This window comes from Dendronephthya gigantea, unplaced genomic scaffold, assembly GCF_004324835.1.
Source record: "Dendronephthya gigantea isolate DGI-Jeju-01 unplaced genomic scaffold, DenGig_1.0 000001F, whole genome shotgun sequence".
Classification (NCBI taxonomy): domain Eukaryota; kingdom Metazoa; phylum Cnidaria; class Anthozoa; order Malacalcyonacea; family Nephtheidae; genus Dendronephthya; species Dendronephthya gigantea.
Window position 1 is genome coordinate 4,038,095 of NW_021163011.1, and position 23,025 is coordinate 4,061,119.

At 36.3% G+C, this 23,025-nt stretch overlaps 5 protein-coding genes and 1 long non-coding RNA gene across 7 annotated transcripts; 3 read left to right on the plus strand and 3 right to left on the minus strand.

Moving 5' to 3' along the window:
- Positions 1-8: 8 nt before the first annotated feature.
- Positions 9-13,528, plus strand: LOC114530316. 2 transcript variants are annotated; one of them, XR_003687756.1, is made up of 4 exons: positions 9-232; positions 368-458; positions 4,107-4,148; positions 13,295-13,528. It is a non-coding gene; the product is annotated as an uncharacterized LOC114530316 (long non-coding RNA). The 2 variants fall into 2 exon arrangements; XR_003687754.1 differs by lacking the exon at positions 13,295-13,528 and having other exon boundaries at positions 4,107-4,813.
- Positions 1,038-5,693, minus strand: LOC114530269 (UPF0518 protein v1g243165-like). The gene is made up of 7 exons (XM_028551872.1): positions 4,823-5,693; positions 3,875-4,033; positions 3,527-3,613; positions 3,142-3,309; positions 2,756-2,835; positions 1,958-2,615; positions 1,038-1,888 (listed from the first exon to the last, which is right to left on the minus strand). Exons 1-7 carry the CDS (start codon positions 5,585-5,587, stop codon positions 1,367-1,369), a joined length of 2,439 nt encoding a protein of 812 aa, XP_028407673.1. The 5' UTR covers positions 5,588-5,693; the 3' UTR covers positions 1,038-1,366.
- On the plus strand, positions 5,783-6,956 carry LOC114530287 (endonuclease III-like protein 1). The gene has a single exon (XM_028551897.1). It carries the CDS (start codon positions 5,822-5,824, stop codon positions 6,776-6,778), a length of 957 nt encoding a protein of 318 aa, XP_028407698.1. The 5' UTR covers positions 5,783-5,821; the 3' UTR covers positions 6,779-6,956.
- On the minus strand, positions 9,563-18,336 carry LOC114530279. Its single transcript, XM_028551885.1, has 21 exons — positions 18,095-18,336; positions 15,249-15,349; positions 14,705-14,774; positions 14,435-14,568; positions 14,243-14,331; positions 13,901-14,000; positions 13,554-13,597; positions 13,311-13,388; positions 13,046-13,154; positions 12,790-12,886; positions 12,605-12,669; positions 12,335-12,441; positions 12,014-12,071; positions 11,772-11,825; positions 11,460-11,559; positions 11,303-11,342; positions 10,979-11,130; positions 10,761-10,844; positions 10,356-10,479; positions 9,836-9,926; positions 9,563-9,757 (listed from the first exon to the last, which is right to left on the minus strand). Exons 1-21 carry the CDS (start codon positions 18,276-18,278, stop codon positions 9,668-9,670), a joined length of 1,971 nt encoding a protein of 656 aa, XP_028407686.1. The 5' UTR covers positions 18,279-18,336; the 3' UTR covers positions 9,563-9,667.
- Positions 15,961-18,073, minus strand: LOC114530296 (melanopsin-A-like). Its single transcript, XM_028551908.1, has one exon. The coding sequence runs from the start codon at positions 17,093-17,095 to the stop codon at positions 16,196-16,198; it is 900 nt and encodes a 299-aa protein (XP_028407709.1). The 5' UTR covers positions 17,096-18,073; the 3' UTR covers positions 15,961-16,195.
- Positions 18,337-18,341: 5 nt separating the features above from the next.
- Positions 18,342-21,086, plus strand: LOC114530307 (RING-box protein 1). The gene is made up of 6 exons (XM_028551920.1): positions 18,342-18,466; positions 18,980-19,007; positions 19,465-19,515; positions 19,809-19,879; positions 20,161-20,246; positions 20,924-21,086. The coding sequence occupies exons 1-6, from the start codon at positions 18,374-18,376 to the stop codon at positions 20,934-20,936; spliced, it is 342 nt and encodes a 113-aa protein (XP_028407721.1). The 5' UTR covers positions 18,342-18,373; the 3' UTR covers positions 20,937-21,086.
- The last annotated feature ends 1,939 nt before the right edge of the window (positions 21,087-23,025 follow it).

Sequence of the window (23,025 nt, forward strand, 5' to 3'; positions counted from 1 at the left end):
ATATGATGAAAAAAAAAGAAAACATAAAAAGAGAAAAGAAAAAAGAAAAGAAAATGAAAATAAAAAAAATGAAAAAAGATTCAATACGAGAAGTGACATTTTTACATGTAATATATTTGTATCATTGTATACGTAAGCATGTAAAACTTGTTAATACTTTTCTTCGTCAACTGGAAATACATGAACGTACGTATTCTGGTTCAAACCAAGGAGAATATCTGGACTAAACAAGGTACGAAATCTGTATTAGATTTGGATCATCCACCAGCAAGGCTTTAATTAGAACTAATTTAAACAAGAACAAAATTAGGTAAAATCATCAAGTATAAATTGAATAAGGACTCATTTTTCTCTTCTCTTTTTGTAGGTGTATGACTCGTAATTGTTCTCAAGATCCCACGATTCGTGTGAAACCCGCATTTGGTTACGCAAAAAAAGCATCTTGAGCGGAAAAAGAGGTAAAAACCAGCAATTTCAGAATTGTCTAGCTGTTATAGGATTCTTCCAAATTTGTTGTATGCTGTAGGTAGTTAAATATTAAAGATTGCTTTCCAGTCACTTGTGAAAAATTTATCGTGAAATATCTTGTGCTAGACGACAAAGGTTTGACGTTGTTCAGTGAAAGAAAGAAATGTGTATAAAAGTGAATTTAAATCTACAAAATGGCATGCAACGAGCAAAAGGCATTCGGAAGATGACCAATCCTTTACCGGTGATGTTCAATTATCTTCGCTCCTTTAGTTTTTTTTTCTATTTATCGTCAAACTTATCACGTTCTTTCAACATTTATACTTGGTGAAAACGAATTATGACGAGGAGTTAATGTGGTGAAGCTTTCAAGTTCCAAGTTATTTTAGACACTTTCATTAGTTATTAAAGTTGCGAATCTATATTGATTACGTCTTTCGACTGAACTCTTTCCAGCTCCCTAGTTTCTTAAATCAAAAAGTATTCATCTTCGTTCCTCAAGTGGACCATTGCGTCGGTACCTCCCCAAAATAAAGAACCGTATAAAACTAAGATTTGATGACAGAGAGTTGAAATCACCGAACTATAATATCAATGCATAGGTTGTCAAAAAAATACAATACAGTCTTTCACTAGCAATCACAGTTACGTCAATAATATTAATCTGGTTATAAGAGTTTTACATTGCATCAGTCAAGGAGGTACTTCACTTTCGATGGTAAATCCTACTTTACAATGACTTCTATGCTCAATATAGTGAAATATGAATAGCAATTTTACGGTGATTTAGTCATTGGCTCAAGTGGTGGTTGTTATGTCAGGTTTACAGGTTGAAGTTTCGTGGTAATTAGAGCGTGTGCTAGTCAGAGGACGGCTTCTATAGCGAAATATAAATCTTTCACTCGACAGTAACGTCGGTTTCCGCATACGGTTGAACCGCGTGCTCTAATGAGATAGCAGCTAGTTCCTTCATCCATTCCTCCATCAATACTGCACAATAAACTGCGTTCTTTATCATAATGATGTGCTTTCTTCGCGTTCTTTCACGTGAAATACCCTTAGGCCCCAAATTCAGTATAATCCAGCTTGAAGCTTGCTCAATGGCGTTTTCAAGATCTTGGTCGTTTGATGAGGATTCAGATTGACCAACCATGGAGTTCTTCCTTTCTACGAATGTATTTCTGTAAGGAGAGGGAACCTCAGGGGTACTGACACGGGATGGACTGTTACTAGAGGATCTGGAAGTTTTTAGGTCACTTTTTGATTTAGGACTGGCAGGTTGAGATGGGCGACGAGATACGGATAGTTTTCTTGTTTCCTCGCGTTCGATTAAGTTTTCTTTTGCAATTAACAATGGTTTCTCGAGGTTATCCAACTGGCTTAAATTCGATTCTACCTTTGTTTTCACAGAGCCCAATATCTGCAAGGTACACATACAAAGTATTAATGTCGTATGCAAAAGAACGACTATACATAAACTAGAGCTCACCTGGAATATTGACTTAACATCCGGTTGCAAAACCAAACTATGGTTCAACAGAAATGACCTGAGTAATGGTTGAGGGTACTCTGCTAAACTTGATATAACTCCTGTTAGAACCTCGTTTACTGCCATTGAATTTTCTGGCATTTTCTCCAGTTTCTTAAACAATTTTGTAATAAATGGACCAAGAAGAATTTCCAACTTATCATTCTCAACCGAAAGTGATCTTTTGCGCGCAGGCTTGTCTTCCCCCTTACTTAGTTGTGATATTTCTGGCGATGACGTGCTTGTATGTAGCACACCACCATTTGACAGAGGTTTATTACTTGCTTCTGCCATTTCGAAACTGGGATCCAGTCCATCCCAATGCGCAGACCAACAAGTACATGCCAATCGACGGTCGGAAAGACGTTTCCTTACATCAAGCAAATAACTCAGGAAATCTGATGATAAACTCTTAGGTTCTTCATTCGTCGCTTGTTTCTCCTCATTGGTCGTTTGTTTCTCAACATCATCTGCTGTGACTGGATCAATTTGCACATCCTCAGGGTAGCAACATGTTGGGATTGAGGTTAAAAATCGCACAGCTACTTTTCCATAAAGATCCATTTCTTGAATCATTTTCCTTTGGCTTCCCATAACGTGATTGCAAGGTAAAAGATACCTGGAACATATGATGTTGGTATAAAACAACATAAAACCAGTACATAATATAGCTTATAAGAAACGCCAAATTACATGTGCACACTGCAAAGTATGCATAAATGTACAGAAAATAATCAATTTACTGTTCTTAGTTCTTACTTGAGAACAAGTTCAATCATTACATCCTCAGAATTAAGATTGACAACAGTCTGAAACAATGCCAAAGTCACCAGACATAACTAAAATGAAAAAACTGAAAGTGAGATTGACTGGAATTCACAATCCAGTTAAATATAAAATTAAGAAGCAAAACTCAAGATATTGTTGAGATCTTGTGACCTGTGACTCGCTTTCTTGAACAAATGTAATGTTCTAGTGGCATCACTAAAAGTCTGCATTTTGGGGGTTTTTGCATTTTTGACTACCCGAGGGTTGTCTCACAAAGATTCACAGGGACACAAAAGGACGGGGGCAGTCCTAGGAAAAGCCTTATTGCAAGCATGGGAAATGTTTAGCAGTTTTGCAATAATGCAGGAGTAGTGTACCTCATTCTTAGTTTCAATCCGTTGTATTAAGGAATGTAATATCTGAACACCATCAAATGTTTCTTGAAGGATGAATCTTAGAAATACTTTCATTAACATGGGTTCAGTAATGCTTCCCAGAAATAGATCAAAATATGCTGTCGCAGCTGTCAATGCATCTGAAGAATTCTGCAAAATATGTCAAAGTTTGTAAATAAGCATTGTATAATAAAGACAATGTATATGTACTGGGCAATAATAATAAGTCAGACACATCACAGGTCAGAGTAGAATCTATACCTAGAGATGTACTGAGAAGTGACATTTCAAACTTCACATTGAAAAAGACAATTTTCATTTTGTAATAAGTTTAAAATAGAATGGGATGCTAATAGATTTATAATACCTGATTAAGAGCAGGTGCCATAACTGAGACTAAGAATCCTTGGTAAATGAGATCCAATAGTTTTGATTGTATTCTTGGATGGGCAGTCTGAACAAAATGTGATGTAGTTGTGAATTTTTGTATTTTTATTCTACAACTGTGCAGTTGATGATGCAGAAATCAACAGGAGTAAAACTTGCAATGGTTCAAGAATGCAATAATTCTATGATAAATATAATTAGATATTTGGACCAGGTAGTCAGACTCTATTGTGTTCAGTTGTTCCCAGAGGCAAGTTATAGTTATAGTTGATAATTTGACATACTATTAACCGGAAAATGATTGACATAAAGAGAAATAGAAATTCACCTGTATGACATCATTACAGAATTCCAATGATGTAATAAAAGACCTTAGTTCTGGCAATGTTGTCCACAGGCCTTTCTCTAAGCTGTACCAATCTTCACCAGGAACATCTAATGTATTAGGAAGTCTTGAATACAGGGCACTTAAACCTGTTGCCAGTACCTGCAAATAAAACAACCACATGACAGTAAATTTATTTTCCTAATCAGAAGTTTTTCTCTGTCAAATGTTACAGGAGGAAATATGGGAGAGAAATGGGGAAGAAAGGTGAAAAAAGGTAAGAATATTCTGAAGATAACAGGATAAAGAAATGCAAAAGAACATATGCAAATTCACATGCAAGAACATATGCATAAACAACTAAATATATCTCTTTTCATGATAAGCGAACCTCATCATCAATAAGATGCCAAATGATATTTAAGCCTAATATTATTGATAATTTAAAATATAACAATAGCATAATCCCTTAATAACAGTAGGGAGTAGATATTGACAGGTGCACATACTGAAATCCTAAAATAAAAAAGCATTTGTCCACATAATTCGCATTTCTATGGAGAAGTCAAAGATCATATTCACTTATTTATAAAATAATGGCAAAAGTACATCCTTATGTAAATAATTTACGTGGGAATATACGAGAAATAATATTATGACATGCTATAAACAGAAAATGCAATCACTATCTTTAAGGCCTGCAATTAAATGCTGAAATAAGAATAAGATTTGATCTCAGTCATAACAAACGATAAGCAAGGGTACTTTACGTCTTTGTTGATTATATTTTACTGAATTCGAATATTCAAACGTGTAAAATAAGTATCCTTGCATGACTGCACAAAAGAAAGTATTCAAACGATTTGTATTGATTGCTTTCATATATCATATAAATTATAAAGTTTGACACAGAAGCAATCCCTGTCAAATAATTGCATCTACGTTTCTTACCGGACAAAATGTTGTTTCCTCACAAATGAAATTTGCAAGTTGTTCCTGAAACATTGATAGTGATGTGCAAAGCAATACAGCATCACGCGATTTGGAGCCGACCTCCCCCTCTCTATGTACATATGGTACTAGCAATGCAAACACTGAAACACTTGATTCCGATGCCGAGGTTGTATTTATAAAATGTGTATTAAGAAGAGAGACATCTTGGTTCACACAAATGCAGAGTTGATGGAGTACTTCGACAAATACCAATTCAATATCGTTCGTTTGTTTTCCCATACACGAGCGAAGCAATCGTTTCAATGGATTGACAATTTCTTCAAAGATCAAAATTGGTTGTTTGCAATTTCTTAACAAATTCTTATAAAGTTTTAGTTGCTCTTTAATAAGATCTTTCATACTCGTCCGTTGGCTAAGACTCCATGCAAATACTCCTTCAAATATTCCACATTCAAGCGCGTACTCTAGACAAGAGCCAAGCTGACCATCTTGCCCACATTTCTCATCAGAAATAATGTTCATTACAATACTAAAATGATCCATAACACGCCTACAATCATCAGCCGAGCATTTGCTTGTTTCACCAGTAAGCAAAACATCATTTATAGTTCTACAATGGCCCTTTAGGGCATTCACAATATCATTTTCTGGCGTAACATTTGTACCCTGGTTGACGTCGTCCAGTTGTCCACTAGGAGTTTCTGCAACACGTCTCGAAGATGATGGTGAACTAAAATTAGTAAGGCGTCGAAATAAACTCATCGTTAATCTTTTAATGCTAGAAAGAGCTTAGATTAATGAAGATGGACAATAAAATTGTCATTGTCAAAATTTATAGAAGAAGCACAGCAATGTTACTGTTTATATAGCTTGCAAGTATTAAATAAACTCTGATTGAAAAGTTGCAAGCCGAGGGGCCTCGGACGAGGAAATACGCTCTCTGGGGTAATCCCGCCCATATCCGCATTTTTGCCATGTTATTGTCACTTTCCCTCAATGGCTTCAAAATCACCGTATTTTGCATCTGGATCGTCGACTTTGACATCAGTAGGCCGTACATTACGTTCTGCAAGCCGTAGGAAACATGTAAAAATAGAATACGAGGGAAAAGAGCTACCACAGAACGAGAGCGATAAAAAAACGAGGCAGTCAAACATTAGGAATATCCAGGACCAGGAGAAGCACCCACGTGCAAGCAAGCTTCCGAAACTTGAAAAAAATGAGATAAAAGTCGAGACGAAAGCTGAGAATGCTAGTGGGGCTTGGATACCAAAGAACTGGCAACAACAGCTAGAAAACATTCGTGAAATGCGACGGGAAAGGAATGCAGCTGTAGATCACCAAGGATGTGAAAGAACTGCAAATCCGGACGCCCCACCCCAAGTGCAACGGTATCAGATCCTTATTTCCCTGATGTTATCAAGTCAAACTAAAGATCAAGTTACCTTCGAAGCTATGAGGAAGTTAAAGGAAAACAACCTGACTATAGCAAATATCCTGAAAATGAAAGAGGATAAAATTGGTGAGTTAATAAAGCCAGTTGGATTTTGGAGGAAAAAAGCTGGTTATATCAAGAAAGCGACTGAAATATGCCATGATCAATATGCAGATGATATCCCACCTACTGTGGAAGAACTGGTTAAGCTTCCTGGGGTGGGGCCCAAAATGGCATACATCACAATGAATGTAGCATGGAATAAGTTATCTGGGATAGGTGTGGATACTCATGTACACAGAATATCCAACAGATTAGGTTGGGTGAAGAAAGCAACTGCTCTACCAGAACAAACTCGTATCGCTTTGGAAAGTTGGCTACCCAGAGAGGAATGGAATGATGTGAATGTTTTGTTGGTTGGTTTTGGTCAGCAAACATGTTTACCGGTGAAGCCCTTGTGCAGCAAGTGTCTAAATCTTGATATTTGTCCATTTGGGAGAAAAAATAAAAAGAAATAGAGTAGTAATAAGTGAATCGTTCCAAAAACATGATCACTCTTTATTTGGTTACCTAGAGACCAAGGATATTAAAGGGTAAAAGCCAAATAATGCTAACAATGTTATTTCACATTTACATTTTTTTTCTGTTTTTCTTGCTATTGGAATTTTATGTTGTGTACAAATCAGAATTGAATGACTTTTTCAATACTGGATAATAAAAATTGAAATTGTTAACTGTTAATGTCTTGGATTGTGCTCAACAACGATTTTCTATGAATTATACATAAAGTGAAACATAAAAGATAGCCTTCAGGATGATTTCAGTAATTTTCAGTTTTCATGAGCCAACCTGTATCGTATTCTAGATCATTATACACATTGTAGGAATTGATTGCAACTTGTCAAGAGAATCGTGATTGTCAGAATGTCAGTGTTATTTTGTGGCAGGAAAACTGACAAAGTCAAAGCATTTCTTACACATCTATAAAAATGCATTAAAGTGAAAGGAAAAGCGCATTCTTATATTATATCCTACGTTTTTCAGAGCAAATTTTGCAAAAAAGCACTTTCGTCCATCGCTATCTGCATGTCTAGCGCTTCTCATGACTCATCCATCTGTTCCGCATTTTATCCTGAGCGACTTCCCGGCATTATGTAAACTCGACTAACCATCCTTGAAATTCCCATTAACTGTATTTTTTTAGCATATTAGGTCAATTAGGAGATACAGGAAGAACGTTTGAACTAGTCTTCCTGGTTTGCTTTTCTATGATATACACACGCCGTACACAGACTGCCCTTTTATTGGTAAGCATATATTGTGTGTTTAGTTCAGATTAGGCAAGGCTTAGCCTAGACTATGTCGTCTATTGTGACAAGCGTTTTAAGTTCAACTGTGGGTTTGTTGTGGAATAAAGCTCGAGACTTTGCAACAACAAAATTAAAGGACGGAGATGTTACAGACGCGAAAATTCGCGAGCTTATCGTGAGAGAGTTGAATGACGTCAAGACAAAACTTGATGGTCTTTCGCGCAAAGATCTTCTCAGCAGCTATCGTTTCCTACAGGAAGGAGTGGACTTACTCAATGTTTCTCTTGGTAAATCAAAACCCGTGCAAAAAGACGTAACAAAGTATGAAATTCGAAATGTTATTGGCGAATCAAGAGTATCACCCAGCGGTGTTGATTCTGATGAGATCTTGAACGGCACGCTCGAGCTTTCCATGGGACAGTTAAAAATCCACTCAGATCAACAGTTTGAAGCTGCTAAAAAGCGTTTCAAAGATTCTCGTAAGAGGGCAACTGATGCATTCTGTAACGACGCACATTGCATCAACGATAAAATTTTTGCAGCGAAATTACGAGTAGTTTCGGAATTACTGGAAGGTCTCGAATGTCCTGAAAATGCGATAATAGGTTGCCTGTCGTTTTTGAAGAAGCTTCATAGCTTACCAGCCATTCAAGAGATATTCTCGGTCTATCTTCACGGTGGAGTCAAGTCATTGTTAAACAAAGCCGAACGAGTGGAAAACATCAAATCTGTCATGCTAATCAACTATGTATTATATCAATATGTTTTGAAATTAAACACTCGATATTCATGTGTGCTTACCTGGCCAGAAATTGAACTTCCTCATCGCAGGTTCAATCCGATATTGAATTGGCAAGAAGTCGCTAGTCGCAAGTCGATGGGTGAAGAATTAAATCAATATCCCAACGGATTTTTACTTGATGAAGATATATTTCCCGGCGTCTCTGCAGTTAACAGTCATGGGGACGTTATTGTTCGTTATGACTATGTTATCAAGATTATTTTTAAAAACGGCAAGTGCAGGACGGTTGAATTACCTGACCCCAGAGAAGGTGAAGTTATCAGGCAGCGTATTGTGGGAATCGCAGTTGATAAGAACAACAATGTTTACGTCTGTAGATGTCTGAAAACGCTTACTACGCCCACGGAAGACTTTTTGTTTGGACATTTCGTCTTGTATATATTGGATAGTAATTACAATTTAATGTACGACTTCACGTTAAATTTTCTCGAGGCTCGAAGTGTGTTAGCTCTTGTGAATATGGCTATTAACAGAAATAATGATATCATTATGGTCAGAGATGATGATCCTGACGTGTACATCTCGGACAACACTGGACTGTTGAAACAAAAGGTCGCCGTATTCACACCCATGACAATGTTACTGCACAATTTAAGTGTCACAGAGCAGAACGAGATTATAATAACTGATAACAACAGCATACGTACTTACACAGAAGAAGGAAATCTAAATTTGATAATAGAAGTGGGAAATGATCATGAGGTCCGTGCGGTTGTATTTCACCATGTCATTTCCAAAATAATCGCATTAACTTTCGTCAAGAAAGAAGATTGCTATTATTTTCTCTGCTTTTCAAAAACAGGCGAACTGGAAACCACGTCGTTCTTTTGTAAGCGAATCGTGAATCGGTGTTCGTTTCAAATCAGTTCTTACCCAAATGGCCCCGTTGCTCTTGTGGGCAGAAGAAGTATCTCTTTCATCTAATTTATCTTTGTTGCAAACTGAATGCATGATAAAGTGCACTAACAATTCCAAATACGATATTAAACAAGATTTGTCTATTCGTATTTTCTCAAACATTAAACTTAAGGCTTCGCCAATTTGGGATAGTTCCAAACGAGGTCTCAACGTGAACCTTGAAGACGGAATCCATGACAAAATAAATAAATTGCAGTGTGGAAGAAACATTGAAGCACTTTCCTTTCCATTTATTTCCTCTAAATTTATTTTAATTATATATAAAATAAACTTGCAAAACAGTATTCTAGTTCTTCATTGATTTATTTGAAGGCCTCTAGTTTTTACAGCGTTAAACATTTGGACAATGTAATTGACTGAAGATTGAGACAACCTTGTTACGCCGTGGTAGGCTCAACCGTTGAAGGTGTAATGTCTGGAACATTCGATATCTTGAAATCCAGTAGCATTTGACCCAATGCTTTGCCCTAAATAACAATTCAATTAATATCACACATTTATAATAAATATGATATACTATAGTTTTTCAGTTGTACCACACTGACCTGAGGATCACTCCTTAATGACGCTACACCGCCACCTCCAAGAGAATTTTTCAATACAAAATTTAATGCATTAATCCCAGGAAGCTCGTATCTAGATAAAATACGAGGTATTCAAAAATCAACAATATCACGAGCTACATATGAATTGTGCCTTGACAATCACACTTTTGCCAAAATTACAGTAGTGCAACATTGTTTCGATTATTTCGTTCTTTGCATCCGGGTATGTACTGTAACTGGTAGTTATTACAAGATACTAAATTGCTCTGGGACAGAGGTAGAAATGTAATAAATCCCATGTAATATATAGTATGCCCAGCCCAGCTATTATATTTTTGACATAATCCGTTGTTCATATACTCGGTATCAATAATGTTGAAAACATGGAATGCTGGTCGCTGGAGTTGTTCAACGCCAGATGACGCACGAGAGGGATTTTCCACCGTCGTATTTCGTGGAAATGAAAATGGTCACCCACAGCACGTAACGCTAATAAATGGTTGATAAATTCATGCCAAACCTGTAAACTTGACAACGTTTTAAGTCCGATTCTTCAAATAGATGTTTGAAGTAATCTTGTACCGCTTCCGGGGTTAATGCAGCACGGATAAATGGTAAATACGATGGATGTCGTGCTATGACGCCTATAAATTGGAAGATAAGATTAAGGACAATTGCGTTGTGGAAGTCCCATTTCTGGTACTTGTTTATGCTAGGTGCATGACTCGTGGAAGAGATTTTGGTTTGCAAGGTGTGTTGTGCTTTTCATCACATGCATCTCAAAATCGACCAGTATTAAGTCAACTTAATTTTACAAATTTTATTCTTCAGTTTTCCGACGTGGCTTGATATATTTATTACTTGTTTCTTTTTGAAGTATACGACGCTCAGTATATAGTGGCTGGCAATATTTGAACGTACGTACCTATGTTGACGCTGTTTCCCTTATCTCCACTGCGAGTGTGAGCCAAAGCACTGAGAGGAAAAGTACACGCTCCATGTGGAAGATCTAAAGGAAATTTACTTTTTTAAAACGATTACAATCCCGGAACTCTTAACATGCCGTTACATGAGAGAAATTTGCTGAGCTAAAAACCCACGCGAGGTTGTTAACCATTCTCAGCTGATATAAAAGAAATGTACCCTCGGTAGAAGATTCTGTTCTTTCTTCTTCCTTTGGTTGTTCGTGAATCAACGGTTTCGGTAACGTCTCAATTAATTCTTCATCAACATGCAACTGCAAGGTAACTTCGTCTTTGGGGTATAAGAAAGAAAATAGTTTCAAAACTGGCGTCCTAAAATCGCAGATGAGAGAAAAACTCCTGAATTACAGAACTTGAGTTTGTATTTAGTGCGGAGTGCACCTACTAAATTTCAGTCAGCAAGTTTAGAAAAAAACAATTTTACAACATGGAACTACTGGAATCGTGATGCAAAGAACACTTACAAGCGTAAATTACAACTTACGGCTTTGGCCTTCCTCCAACGATACCGGTCAATCCAGGTGCTACAAAATTAGAAACAAGAACATAAAAGAAGACCATAGCGTTGAAGCCTGCTGGTTGAAACGATACCCTGAAAAACCTGAAATTAACATATTATTTAAATACGGTGCGTGACAAACCCATTCCAGTTCCGGCTGAAGCAACTTCCATTGAAAATATTCCCAGAGCTTTCTGGTCTTGATGATGTACAGCAAGCCACAGAACACCTTCTCTTGTATCCTGCATGTTCATCATGAAATATAGTTGGGAATTAAAATTAAAAGCGAGAGTAAAAAGTCATAGTTACAGTTCTATAATTGGTCTAATTTTAAAATAGTTATCAACAATTTCACTCATTGTGTATAACCTTCGATATTTACAGTGAATCCAAATAATTATTCTTAATTCACTTTGATAAAAAAATTGCCATGCCAGGATTTCCATGCACTGACCTCTACAAAGTTTCGTCTTGCATGATCACCATATGTCTCTTCTGAACCAAGAACCTGCACGAAAATTGTTTCAGCATAAAACGGCTGCAGTTTATCACATAATCATGCATGCATGTATGTTATATACATGCACGCATTTTAAGACCGCTATTACATACTGCTACCTATACTGCTATACTATTATCTTCAGAAAAAATTAGCAGGCTAGCCGCATTCATGGCAGCAAACATAAATCTTTTTACCTGAATATGCGTTCTAGTATAGTCATCAAAACCACGAAGTTTAAAAATTTTTCTTGTTCTAAAGAAATGGGTGAACCTTTCAAATGAACAAACTTTCTTCCAAATAAAAGAAAAATTCTCTCATTTGCCCAAGATAATTAAGTGTGGCAACAAAGGTCAACTTTGAATAAAGTAGACTAAATATCATAACCTATACGTACAGTTTCTGGATGTGTGCGGGGGCCCCCTTTAAGTCTCGCTATGCATACTGCAAAGTAATGGGGAAAACCTATAAACTTGTTTATACTTTCATAATTTAAATATAAATATCGACTTCCAAACCTTTTTATAATACTCTCAGCAACTCGTCTTGCTTTTGCACCAGCATTAGGCCCTCCAACTGGGCAAACTGCTGTTGCCCTGAAACCATCAGAATACGTTGCACTGACCTGAGGGGAAATAAAATTTTATAACTCTGTAAGAATACGAAAAAAATTACATTTTTGCGGGGTGATTATTTATAGGGCAAGGGACGTACAGTTGAGAAACGACCGTTAATACAATTAGGATATACAGGTTTCTTTTTTTCTGAATATGCTAACAAGAACAGACCTTGTAAGTGTTTGGAGGAGGTTTTCCTGTAGCCCCTGTCACAACAACTGCTTGATTTTTATCTTCTAAAATCAAAGCAATGTTTATATATATTTTTATGAATCTTCATCACATATAGAAAAAAATCCTTAATGTGCAGCACTTAATGCATAGTAAAATTCATCTGACTGTAATATAGTTTGTACCTTCGCTGCCAACAATAGGTTCTATTTTAACTCGAGAGAAATCACAAGTTACATCAGGAAGAATGTAGTTCTGAGGATCGCCTATTTCGTACACGAGCTATACAAGATATGAACAACATATAGAATCATGCAGATTTAAAATTGAGTATCACTGCTTGAATTGAGGCACTTCCTATGTTTCTTTCCCAATTGAACCTGAATTAACAGGAACAGAAACATACGATTTGAGGCAAAAAAGGAGGTGGGAAAAACGAACCTGTTCAGCAACCGTACTTGTAGTGACTATACCGCCAGTATTGGGAGGTTTAGTAACTATAAATTTTCCATCACTTGCACATTCAACTATGGGATAACCAATATTGTCCCTGAAAGAAATGACTATTTTACTCATTGCACATGTACCATGGCCTCACTAAGAAAGCTAGGTTGTGTTGTATCTCTATATCTACATGCAGTGTCACTTGTTCAATGGAATACGATCGTTATTCGTATATTTTTCATTTAGGAACACAAATTCGTACCAATCTGGTGATGTTTGCCAATCTGTTAATATTCCACCTGTTGACTGAGCCCCACATTCGATCAGGTGACCAGCAAGACTGGTATATGCAGATGTAAGAATATTGTTAATATTAGTTGTCTGATATGCATTGATTTTCATCGTACACGCTCACTTGTGGTCGAAATAAATGACGCGTGAACGCATCCGTGCAGACTGCAGTCGTGATAATTAAAAAAATTATAACGTAACTCGTGAAGTTTACCTTCCGGATGCAAGAAGATCAAAATTATCTTGTCTCCACTCAAACTAGACAACAACAATAAACCAGAATTTCAGAAAATTTCAATTTCTGACTTTTGTTCTCTACTCTAGACTATACATACCCAGTAACAGCCGCTCTTGCAAGTGGCCAAGTAACCGGAAAATGTTTATTGCCATTACTGCAGTATACAAATAAGCATAGTACTAGCTGCTGTTCATTCAATGGCAATGGAGAAATTCGTCTTGTTTTAAGACAAGCTACATCCTGAAGAAGGTTTTCACTCCACCTCATCACAGAAGGATCTTATTAGTGCGAAATTGCGCTGAAATTACGTTGATTCTACTTACCGTATGAACGAGAGGTCCTAACGCAAGAGCACTGTCAACACAGCGCCCAGTAATAACAACATCTGCCCCATTATCCAAGGCTCGTGCGATTGGAAATGCCCTAAATTTGTAATGATATTACAATACCATCTGTCAGCCTCAAAAAGAGAATACGAATTTATCAATTTTTCCCATGCAAGTATAATCTAAATTTCACATGGCTTTATAGACTTTTTTCTAACAATTTATTTTTAATTACAAAGGAGAAACTGGAATTGCAAGAACTGCATGCATGTTCACGGATGTGGCAAAACCCAACGTTTCAAACGTCTTCAGAACGTTTTTGAGTTGATTCAATCTTACCCGATGTAAGCATTCATGCTGTGAATTTGCTCAGGTAACGGCTGTCCACTATCCATTTCTTTAACTCCGTTTAAAGTGTTTTGATCGATCTGATATATCACGTGAATGCAATTAATGTGAGAAGACAATATAGAGGTACCTATACATAATATATGGCTAGTATTTAAGAAATCATAAAGCAAATAAACTTACTTTGCCGATAAGGTTATCACCAGTGATGACAGCAATTTTTAGATCTTCCATACCACTCTTTTTAGCAACCTCATGAATTGCCTTGGCGCATGCGTGGGGGTTGATGCCACCAGCATTACTAACCACACGAATACCTTGGATGAAAGATAGATATAAATACCTATTGCTTATAGAACAAGTCACGTTGATTTGATTGTAAATAAAACTCGAGAGGTATCAAAGGTAAAACAAAAGCATCTTTCAGATAATGACTTTCTACAGAGATAACACCTTTTCTCTTGATATCCTTCAGCAACGGAGCCATGACAAAGCGAACAAAATCTGGGCAATAACCATGCTCCTGTGTGTAAAATAATGATAAACATGATTCCCCTTTGCTTTTGGAAAAACGAAAGTGCCAGTGGTGTATTGTCAAAATGTAAACAAGGAAGGCTTTATATGATACACATAACCAGTGTATCAAACAATGCTTAAAGTTCACACTTCGCAAAAACGTTGGCCTCTTTTAAACGGTTAGCCATGCACGTATGGAAACACGATATTTGTTGGTATTTATTGCTTAAATCATCTAGTTCCACGTTTATCAAAACATTGATATCATCCATGCAATCTTAAAGCATTATGAACGCGGTGGTGGAATAAACATATGACATGATGTGTTTAATTCACACCAATCTTTAAAATTCTTTCCTCAAATTGTTTAAAATATACCCCAAAACCAAGTTAATTAAAATAGCGTTAACGACAAAATATTACGGCATAATATTCGTATTTTATTTTTTCGCCCATGCTTTTTTACACGCAGTACACGTACGGGCATTTTACGTTGAGCTAGAGCCAACAATGACATCGTTATTTCAGACAAATAATCAAACACCAGGAAGTCGATATTTCCTCCGTGAACGAGCTGTGGAGCTGGAATAGAAAATCACAACATTTTGTCAGAAAAAGCATTATCGTACCACGTTCATGCATGTGGTACTGAAGTCTAAATGACATGCAGATAAACGAAAAAAAAAGCTTTTCCAACACGTACAACAGACAATACACAGAAACAAGTTCCTCATGAAAAATAATCATAAAAATCTTAATTTCAATTTGTTGTGTTTTATATTTTTGTTGCTGCAAGCTACGGAAATGGTAAATATTTTGTAGAGCCACCTGGTTCAACATTATTTTAACACATGGATTTAAAAGTAAATGATAATTAAAAATAAAATGTTTTTTAAACGTCATTCATCACTTAAAAAAGCATTATATAGAAGTAATGTACATGACCCAAATAAAATCCGAATATGTTACGCTATCTATATAATAACATCAAAATGCGCACATATTCAGCAGAGGTTTTTCCGGTTAAATAATAGACAATTATCAAGACATTACGGACCGGGACCAGGATGTATACGCATCTGCAGAGAGATAAAGACAGTGGGATGTTGAATGTGATACACGAAGTAGAATAAATAAACTAACGGACTCGACCATGGTCGAATACGCTATTTTCCGGCGGACTCGACCATGGTCGAATACGCCATTTTCCGGCGGACTCAACCTTTCCAAGTTCCCTCTTGTTTATATTAACATTCAGCAGATCTTTTTCAGAATTATTTCACATTATTAGTATGATTGTGCTAACCAGTAACAGGTCTGTCTTCCTTATTAAAACAAGTAATAATTTGCACATCAAAAACTAAATCGTAATTTATAGTCTAATGATCGAGTCTCTAACCAATGCTGATGCATGCTACTCTTGCAAGGCTATCCACATAAAAGTTCCTTTCTCATGATATTTCTGACATGCACATTCCCTAAGCCATATATGACTGGATTTATTACAGAGGTTAACAGCATGATCTCCAGAAAACAGATCATATGCAGAGGATCTTTAAAACTAGTAAACAATGCGATAAGCAACGGCGTATAAGACACGTAAAGACTCAAAGTTGATACCAAAAACGTCTTGGCTGTTTTTCTTTCAGATTTTTGGCGTTGTTCCAATGCAGTCTTCTTCTGACCGCGACAAGTGTTTCCAACAACTGCGTGTCCTTTAATTATGATAAAAATGTACACCCAAAGTATGACCACAAAAAGTGTCATAATTATGGGTAAAACGCAATTCAATGTCACGTAAATTTTAGCATTTTCTTCACTGAGAAAGAGTATAGATATCCAAGATGTTGCATACGCCCATGAACATAACACAAATACCCGTAGTCTTGTCTTTGTCAGTTCGGTTCTGTGATATATTGGATACACGACAGCCAAGAACCTCTCCGCCGTAGCTCCCACTACGCTAAATAGAGACACCATCATGAGTATCGGAATAACTACAGCCAACAAAGAAGGAAGAAAACAGGATGAATCATCATTGATTGTTTGAACAAAAAATATCATGAGAAGAGGATGGACGATGACACCGACAAGCCAGTCCGTGACTGCCAAATTGATTACAAAAATACTGGAAAGCTTCTTGCGGAGAATAGATGACTTCAGGTAAGCCAACAGGACCATGGTGTTTCCCAGGCATGTGAATACTGAGAGTATAGCCGATATTAACACAAACAAGATGAAAATGTCATGGTCAAAGGGCCCAAGAGAAATCACAAAATCAATAATATCCAGGCTATGAAAACAAGTATTTTTTAAGTTCCTCTCCATTACCAAAAATTACTGGAGATTATAGCATTGTTTCATATAGTAAGTCAGAACGTTTTTTTTAAATAACATCTTGATAACATTCTTATTTGCCTGTTTGCAAATCTTGCCATGAAAGTTGTTGATGCAACTGATGCATCTGAACAAACACAGGTAATTGCCTGACATGCAAAATGTCTAAATCTAATGTTTTTCAATTGAAGCAAGGAATATAGTGCAACCTCGTACCCAGGGTTTTTACCTCTGCTTAAAAGACCCTGGGTACGAGGTTGGGAATAGTGTGAAAGCATGAGATTATAAGAACTTCACATTGAATGTGGTGTAACAACTGCCTGTTTATTTTGACCTAAGGGCCTTCATCATGCATGCAACTTCATCATGGAAAGTTAGTATGATACTAACTGCATAAAATAAGCAACATATCCAATAATTCAAATCAATTTACTTATAGCTAATAGGCCATTTTTTCAAAATTTTAGAACCCCTACAATTCCATTTTGTTGTTCCAATAATTATATTTGTTGAACCCTTCCAAAAAACTATTATAAGTTCCAGAGGCTGAACCTTATTCCCAAGGCATACTCTGGAACAAAGTTGTCATAGACTATGTACGACACACATTTTTTTCAATAAACTGTCCTTCACAATAACCTGAGCAGCTTGGTGAAAAAAGTGCCATCCTTCCCGTCCACCTGGGATGGATGCATTCCGATGATTGGCATAAACATCGAGATTAAATATGTTTACTTTCTCTAAATAACTGCCATAAACTCATAATCATTTTGTATGATATCAAAATGTTCTTTTACAAGAGTTAGGTTATATGTTGCATTTTGGTTGCACCAAATGCAATTCAAACAATAGGTGATGACTAAACTTAATGAGGTTTATCATCTCATCATCTATTGTTTAAATTGCATTCAACGCGACCAAAATGTGACGTATAACCTAGGCCTTAATATGTTACCCTACTCTGTGTATTATGAACCTGGTATTAATAACCTGCAGAAGGGGAGTCTCCCCAGAAGCCTGAGGCACATCCAATCCGTGTAGTTTTTCCAGACAAAATATCCCAACCTTTGCCATCAAGTGAGTATGATTTGTAAACAGCACTACTTGATGCTAGACAACGTTTATTTTGCCTGAGAAAACCCAGTAAACTTCTTCTGCAGTATTGCAACATCATTGTTGAGACTTTCTCCAGTTCTATTCTTTTACTCCTCTACACGCGGTACTTCATGTAATGTCTAGTATATTTTCTCTAAAAGCTTCACAACCAACATGGCCGCCGCTCCAGATAACATGGATCTTGACACTTCTAGACAACCTTCGACCTCTGCTGGCACAAATAAGAAGCGCTTTGAGGTTAAAAAGGTAAATCATGATGGCGACATTAAAGGGTAGCTTAGTTAACGGGCGTTTAAAACTTTCATCATACTTCATTCTAAACCTCATGTAAGTTGATGTAACCATTCACCATTGTAATAAATGAAACCCAATAAAGATATAGCCTGCGCACAGCAGGCTAATAAAGATACCAATAAAGATTTTTTCTAGTTTTTTCACAGTAGCACTATCCTGAGCGCTTTTGCTAATAGTTTGTCTTCTGCTGTAATTATTGAATTAAATTGCATATAACATAATTGGTTGTTTATTGTCTGATCACAGTTGAGAAAAGAAATGGATGTTAGTGGCAAAAACAGTATATATAATTTGACAACAATACAATGCATAAAATTGAAAAGCACAACACAAAGTGGCAATAGTGTCTGAATTTTCAATTTAATAGATTTTGAAATAATACATGTGATTTAGTTCCCAATAAATACCACTGAACATCCATATAATATTGAAAGCATTATATTTATGTCTATTTATACTTTTTAGTGGAATGCTGTTGCATTGTGGGCTTGGGGTATGTAATGTAAGGTTTAATTTCTTGATGAACACAAGAAAAAGTAACTTTTTATGAAAAAAATTGGCTAATCCAATTTCAGTATTCTTGAAATTTTGCATGGTGAATTAATAAGTTGCACTGATGAAGGCCTGAGTTAATGGACTGGGAGTTCAGAATATAAAAAATACATGAGGTGGTTCTGCAAATTTATGATTTTAATTTATCCATTTTTTCTCGTAGTTTTTAAAACCAATAAATCTTGGAAACATAGGTTATCATATAGCTTGGCTAAGGAAGGCAGAAAGTGCTTTAGAATATCTCCCTTAACAAATTACTCTCAACCAAGCAGGGGCTCAGATCTGTTCACAGCTTGCATTGTTGACCTGTGTGATAATGGGACGTATATATATATATACTAATATAAATATATATATTATTCATTGGGCTAATATTTTTTTCTATTTAATTTTATTAGATATAGTGGTTGATAACTGTGCAATATGTAGAAATCATATAATGGACTTATGTAAGTAAAATATTGGATTGGGGCTTATTTCAAGGCATAAGAAACTGAAACTTATAAGTAAATACTAGAAGTTATTTGTAGACAAAATATTTGAATTGTAGTTTTTGGCAATTTTTCTTCAATAAGAGATTATTACATCTAGAAGTTATGTATACATAATTATGTAGCATCTTCAATCAATGAAATACATAGATTTCATTATAATTCTGAGGTAGTGATATTTACATGCAATGAAAGGATATAGAGTAGCAAAATTTCAAAAGATCAACAAGTGTAACTTCATTTTTGCACAGGCATTGAATGTCAAGCCAATCAACAATCTGCCACTAGCGAAGAGTGCACTGTGGCCTGGGGTGTTTGTAATGTAAGTTCTTGTAGTTTGTATATTAAGGGCAAAATTTAGACTAGGTTATATCAAGTTCTCGATGAGTGATGTTGCTGCATGTTATGATTACTATCTATTATGATTATTGATGCACACAACTACACATTTTTGTCTCGTATTTTTACCAGTTTATATCCTTTGAGTCCTTTTAAAGAACGTTACCTTTTAGGGGTCATTCACTTTTAGAGGTATTTCCTTATAGTGTAGTGGCAGCGCTGCCTTTAAATTTCATTAATCCCAACATCTGTGCTTCTTTATAGCATGCGTTTCATTTTCACTGTATCTCAAGATGGTTGAAAACACGACAAGTGTGTCCTTTGGATAACCGCGAGTGGGAGTTTCAGAAGTAAGTTTTAAAGTTTTTAAAGAAGAATAGTTTCGGAAGTTAAAGCTTTAAAGTGTTAAAACTTTAAAAACAGGATAGGAAAACGGGTAGGCAAAAACATACACGAGGTTAAACGGAGTATGTACTTCGTCGCTTTATGGTAAAAGGGAACTATATTGGAATCGCAGAAGCATAGGTTCGATCCAGAATTTGAAGTCTTTTCGTAAAACAACTCAGAAACATCCTTCGTGGGCGGGCATGGTTCAAATGTTAAAAAATTGAGAGACTACTTCATTACTCGCCGGACTGTTTTGCACCGATAAATATGAAGTATAAAAAACGCGCGAGAATTAAATCTGCTTATCTCGCCTTTACTAGATCTCTCCCTCAACAAATTAAGACACAATACGTTGCCAACTTCACGTTGCCTATTTTAACGGAAGTGCCTGTAGGTGCTAATTACGCCACCACGGGCAAATTCCGAGAGGGCCCATGGGCCAATTAAAAAGTATAGGATGATAGGATTTCCTGTTCATCATCCCCCCCGACCCCCTTTTACCAACAAATTGCTGTTTATCCCCCCCCCCCCGACCTCTCTTTACCAACAAATTGCTTTGTCAAGTATTGTGTAATACTTCTGTTCCTCTTGCCCAGTTTACTGTATTTTTACCGTGTGTTAATCATTTACTTTTCTTTAGGTATGGTAGATAGTGACGTAGAAAATTGCCGAAGTTATTTTCACGGCTCCAGAGGGCTGATATTGCCTCACATTATTCCCAACTAATGTATTTACTTCAATGTTTGTATTCATAAATAGTTGTTGTCGTTCTATAGTCGCTAAATAAATAAGTGAGCGAGAGAGTTCCTTCGTGTCTTTTGAATGTTTTTCTTTTTCGAGGTAACCGTAAGCAAGAAGATTAGGAGAAGTAAATGCCCTCATTGACATCGCCCTGCTAGCGTATTTATGCACCTGGGGCTGGTTGTTCGACAGCGTTTAAAAAGGCGTTTTCAAAATGGAAACAAAACGATCGATTTATTGAACAACTGAGCTGAAATATTTCGATTTTAATAGTTTAATTTCCAACGAAAGAACATATTTAATGCATAAAATGTAGTTTCGGTCATTCAAGATGTATGAGGGCGTTTGTAAACTTTGGCTTATCCACCGTTTAAGCTATAAACGCCTTTCGAACAACCGGCCCCTGAAGCGGTTGTTTGTCGTAACATAATCTTAGCATCCAAATTCGCAAAATATTTTATATAACTTATCCAATTATAGTTGTCGTTTTAAAACCTTAAACCTTGAACTCTGAACAAGGCAAGCGATGATTGCCATAGAATAATGAGAGGACTGGAAGGGCCACTTGACTGACTTGAGTCGGTATCTTTTGATTTGAATGTAGTCGCGCATGTCGCGTTACGCATGTGTTTTGCCATCTTCCTGGCCACTGATGACATTTTTTGGCCAATAAACACTCTGTACTTGGTGGCTGCTCCGCCTTCTAGCCAGTTTATTGCATATTTTTGCAGAAAAAGCAGGCACTTTACACCGCATTTGTTTATTCAGTATCACACTTGTTTATTAGGCTTGTTTAATAGACCTTTTCAGCTTGTATGCATATTAAACATTTCAAATCACAATGTCTGAAATGGTAAAGTTTTATTGGCTATTCCATGATCACAGCATCTGAAATGGTTAATTTGCATGCAAGCTGAAATGGTCTATTCTGGTTCTCGTCATTGTAATTTGTCGTACTGTTCTGACGATGTTATTTGTTGGTAGTCAATGATGCATAAAATGCTTTGTCCGCCTAGAAAAAAGTTCCTCTTTACTGAGTAGAGACTGGATGCTAGACAGCTTAGACTAACCATTAGGTAAACCGATGGTAAAAATCAGACTCAATATTTTCTGCTGTTAGTCATCAAAATATTGTTTGATAGAATTCTTGCAAAGCCAGAATGAGGCAAAGATTACGAATGTAAATTAGGAATATTCCTATCTGTCACTGACCATTCCGCAAGAAGTAAGAATTGGATTCGCAGTCCCGTATCAGTAACCAGTTTTTACTGATGGCGTTTTTAGCGTACGGTCACAGAACTCGTATACTGGTACTTGTAAAACTACTGATCTGAATTATACTAAAACTTATAAAATTATCTTGGCGTTTCTGATTGCATGACATTTCTGTGCTACCAACCAGCTCCTGATAATTAAAGTGATGCTGACGCCAATGATAACATTTTTAGCTGTAGCATTTAGCAACGAGGAACTGGAACAAAATACGAAAGTTAACCACCCACATTATTTCATTATTTTTTTACTTTAAAATGATTTTAAAATTCATGTTGATGTTATCGAAATTATTATTATTATACCTTATTAAAATTATCTATGTATACAGATAATATCAATACGGTATAAGCAATAAAAGAAAAATACTTCATATGATTGACGACACAGGTCATCATCAATCAACAAAATGGCAGGAGGAATGGTACACATGCATTACCGTCTAGCGTAATCTGGCGAGAGTTCATAGCATTTTACTAATCCATTTTCATACTTGCCCTCTGTAGTGGATAAAAGGTTGGCAAAAGGAAGGATCACTCGTAAGACATATAGTCAATTCTAAAAACAAGGAAAGTTTGATTTCAAGGCTTGCAGGCGAGTCAGGCCAGGGTTGGCCAACAGGCTTTAAAGTTTAAACGAACTTGACTGATTGTAAATTGGTTTGAAAGGTGTACAAATTGCTTGAAAAAATTTATGTTCGACGTTTGCGAAAACATTAGTTATGTGCAG

Coding starts and splice junctions, on each gene's coding strand:
- LOC114530269 (XM_028551872.1), bottom strand. CDS start 5,587: ATGAGTTTATTTCGACGCCTTACTAATTTTAGTTCACCATCATCTTCG. Junction 3,614..3,874: donor TCTGTAATGATGTCATACAG/GTGAATTTCTAT, acceptor CATTTTGTTCAG/ACTGCCCATCCAAGAATACA. Junction 1,889..1,957: donor ATGTTAAGTCAATATTCCAG/GTGAGCTCTAGT, acceptor TGTACCTTGCAG/ATATTGGGCTCTGTGAAAAC.
- LOC114530279 (XM_028551885.1), bottom strand. CDS start 18,278: ATGATGTTGCAATACTGCAGAAGAAGTTTACTGGGTTTTCTCAGGCAA. Junction 14,569..14,704: donor GAAGGATATCAAGAGAAAAG/GTGTTATCTCTG, acceptor CTTTCATCCAAG/GTATTCGTGTGGTTAGTAAT. Junction 11,343..11,459: donor TTCAGCCGGAACTGGAATGG/GTTTGTCACGCA, acceptor CTAATTTTGTAG/CACCTGGATTGACCGGTATC.
- LOC114530296 (XM_028551908.1), bottom strand. CDS start 17,095: ATGGAGAGGAACTTAAAAAATACTTGTTTTCATAGCCTGGATATTATT.
- LOC114530307 (XM_028551920.1), top strand. CDS start 18,374: ATGGCCGCCGCTCCAGATAACATGGATCTTGACACTTCTAGACAACCT. Junction 19,008..19,464: donor TGTTGCATTGTGGGCTTGGG/GTATGTAATGTA, acceptor TAATTTTATTAG/ATATAGTGGTTGATAACTGT. Junction 19,880..20,160: donor TGGCCTGGGGTGTTTGTAAT/GTAAGTTCTTGT, acceptor GCTTCTTTATAG/CATGCGTTTCATTTTCACTG.
- LOC114530287 (XM_028551897.1), top strand. CDS start 5,822: ATGGCTTCAAAATCACCGTATTTTGCATCTGGATCGTCGACTTTGACA.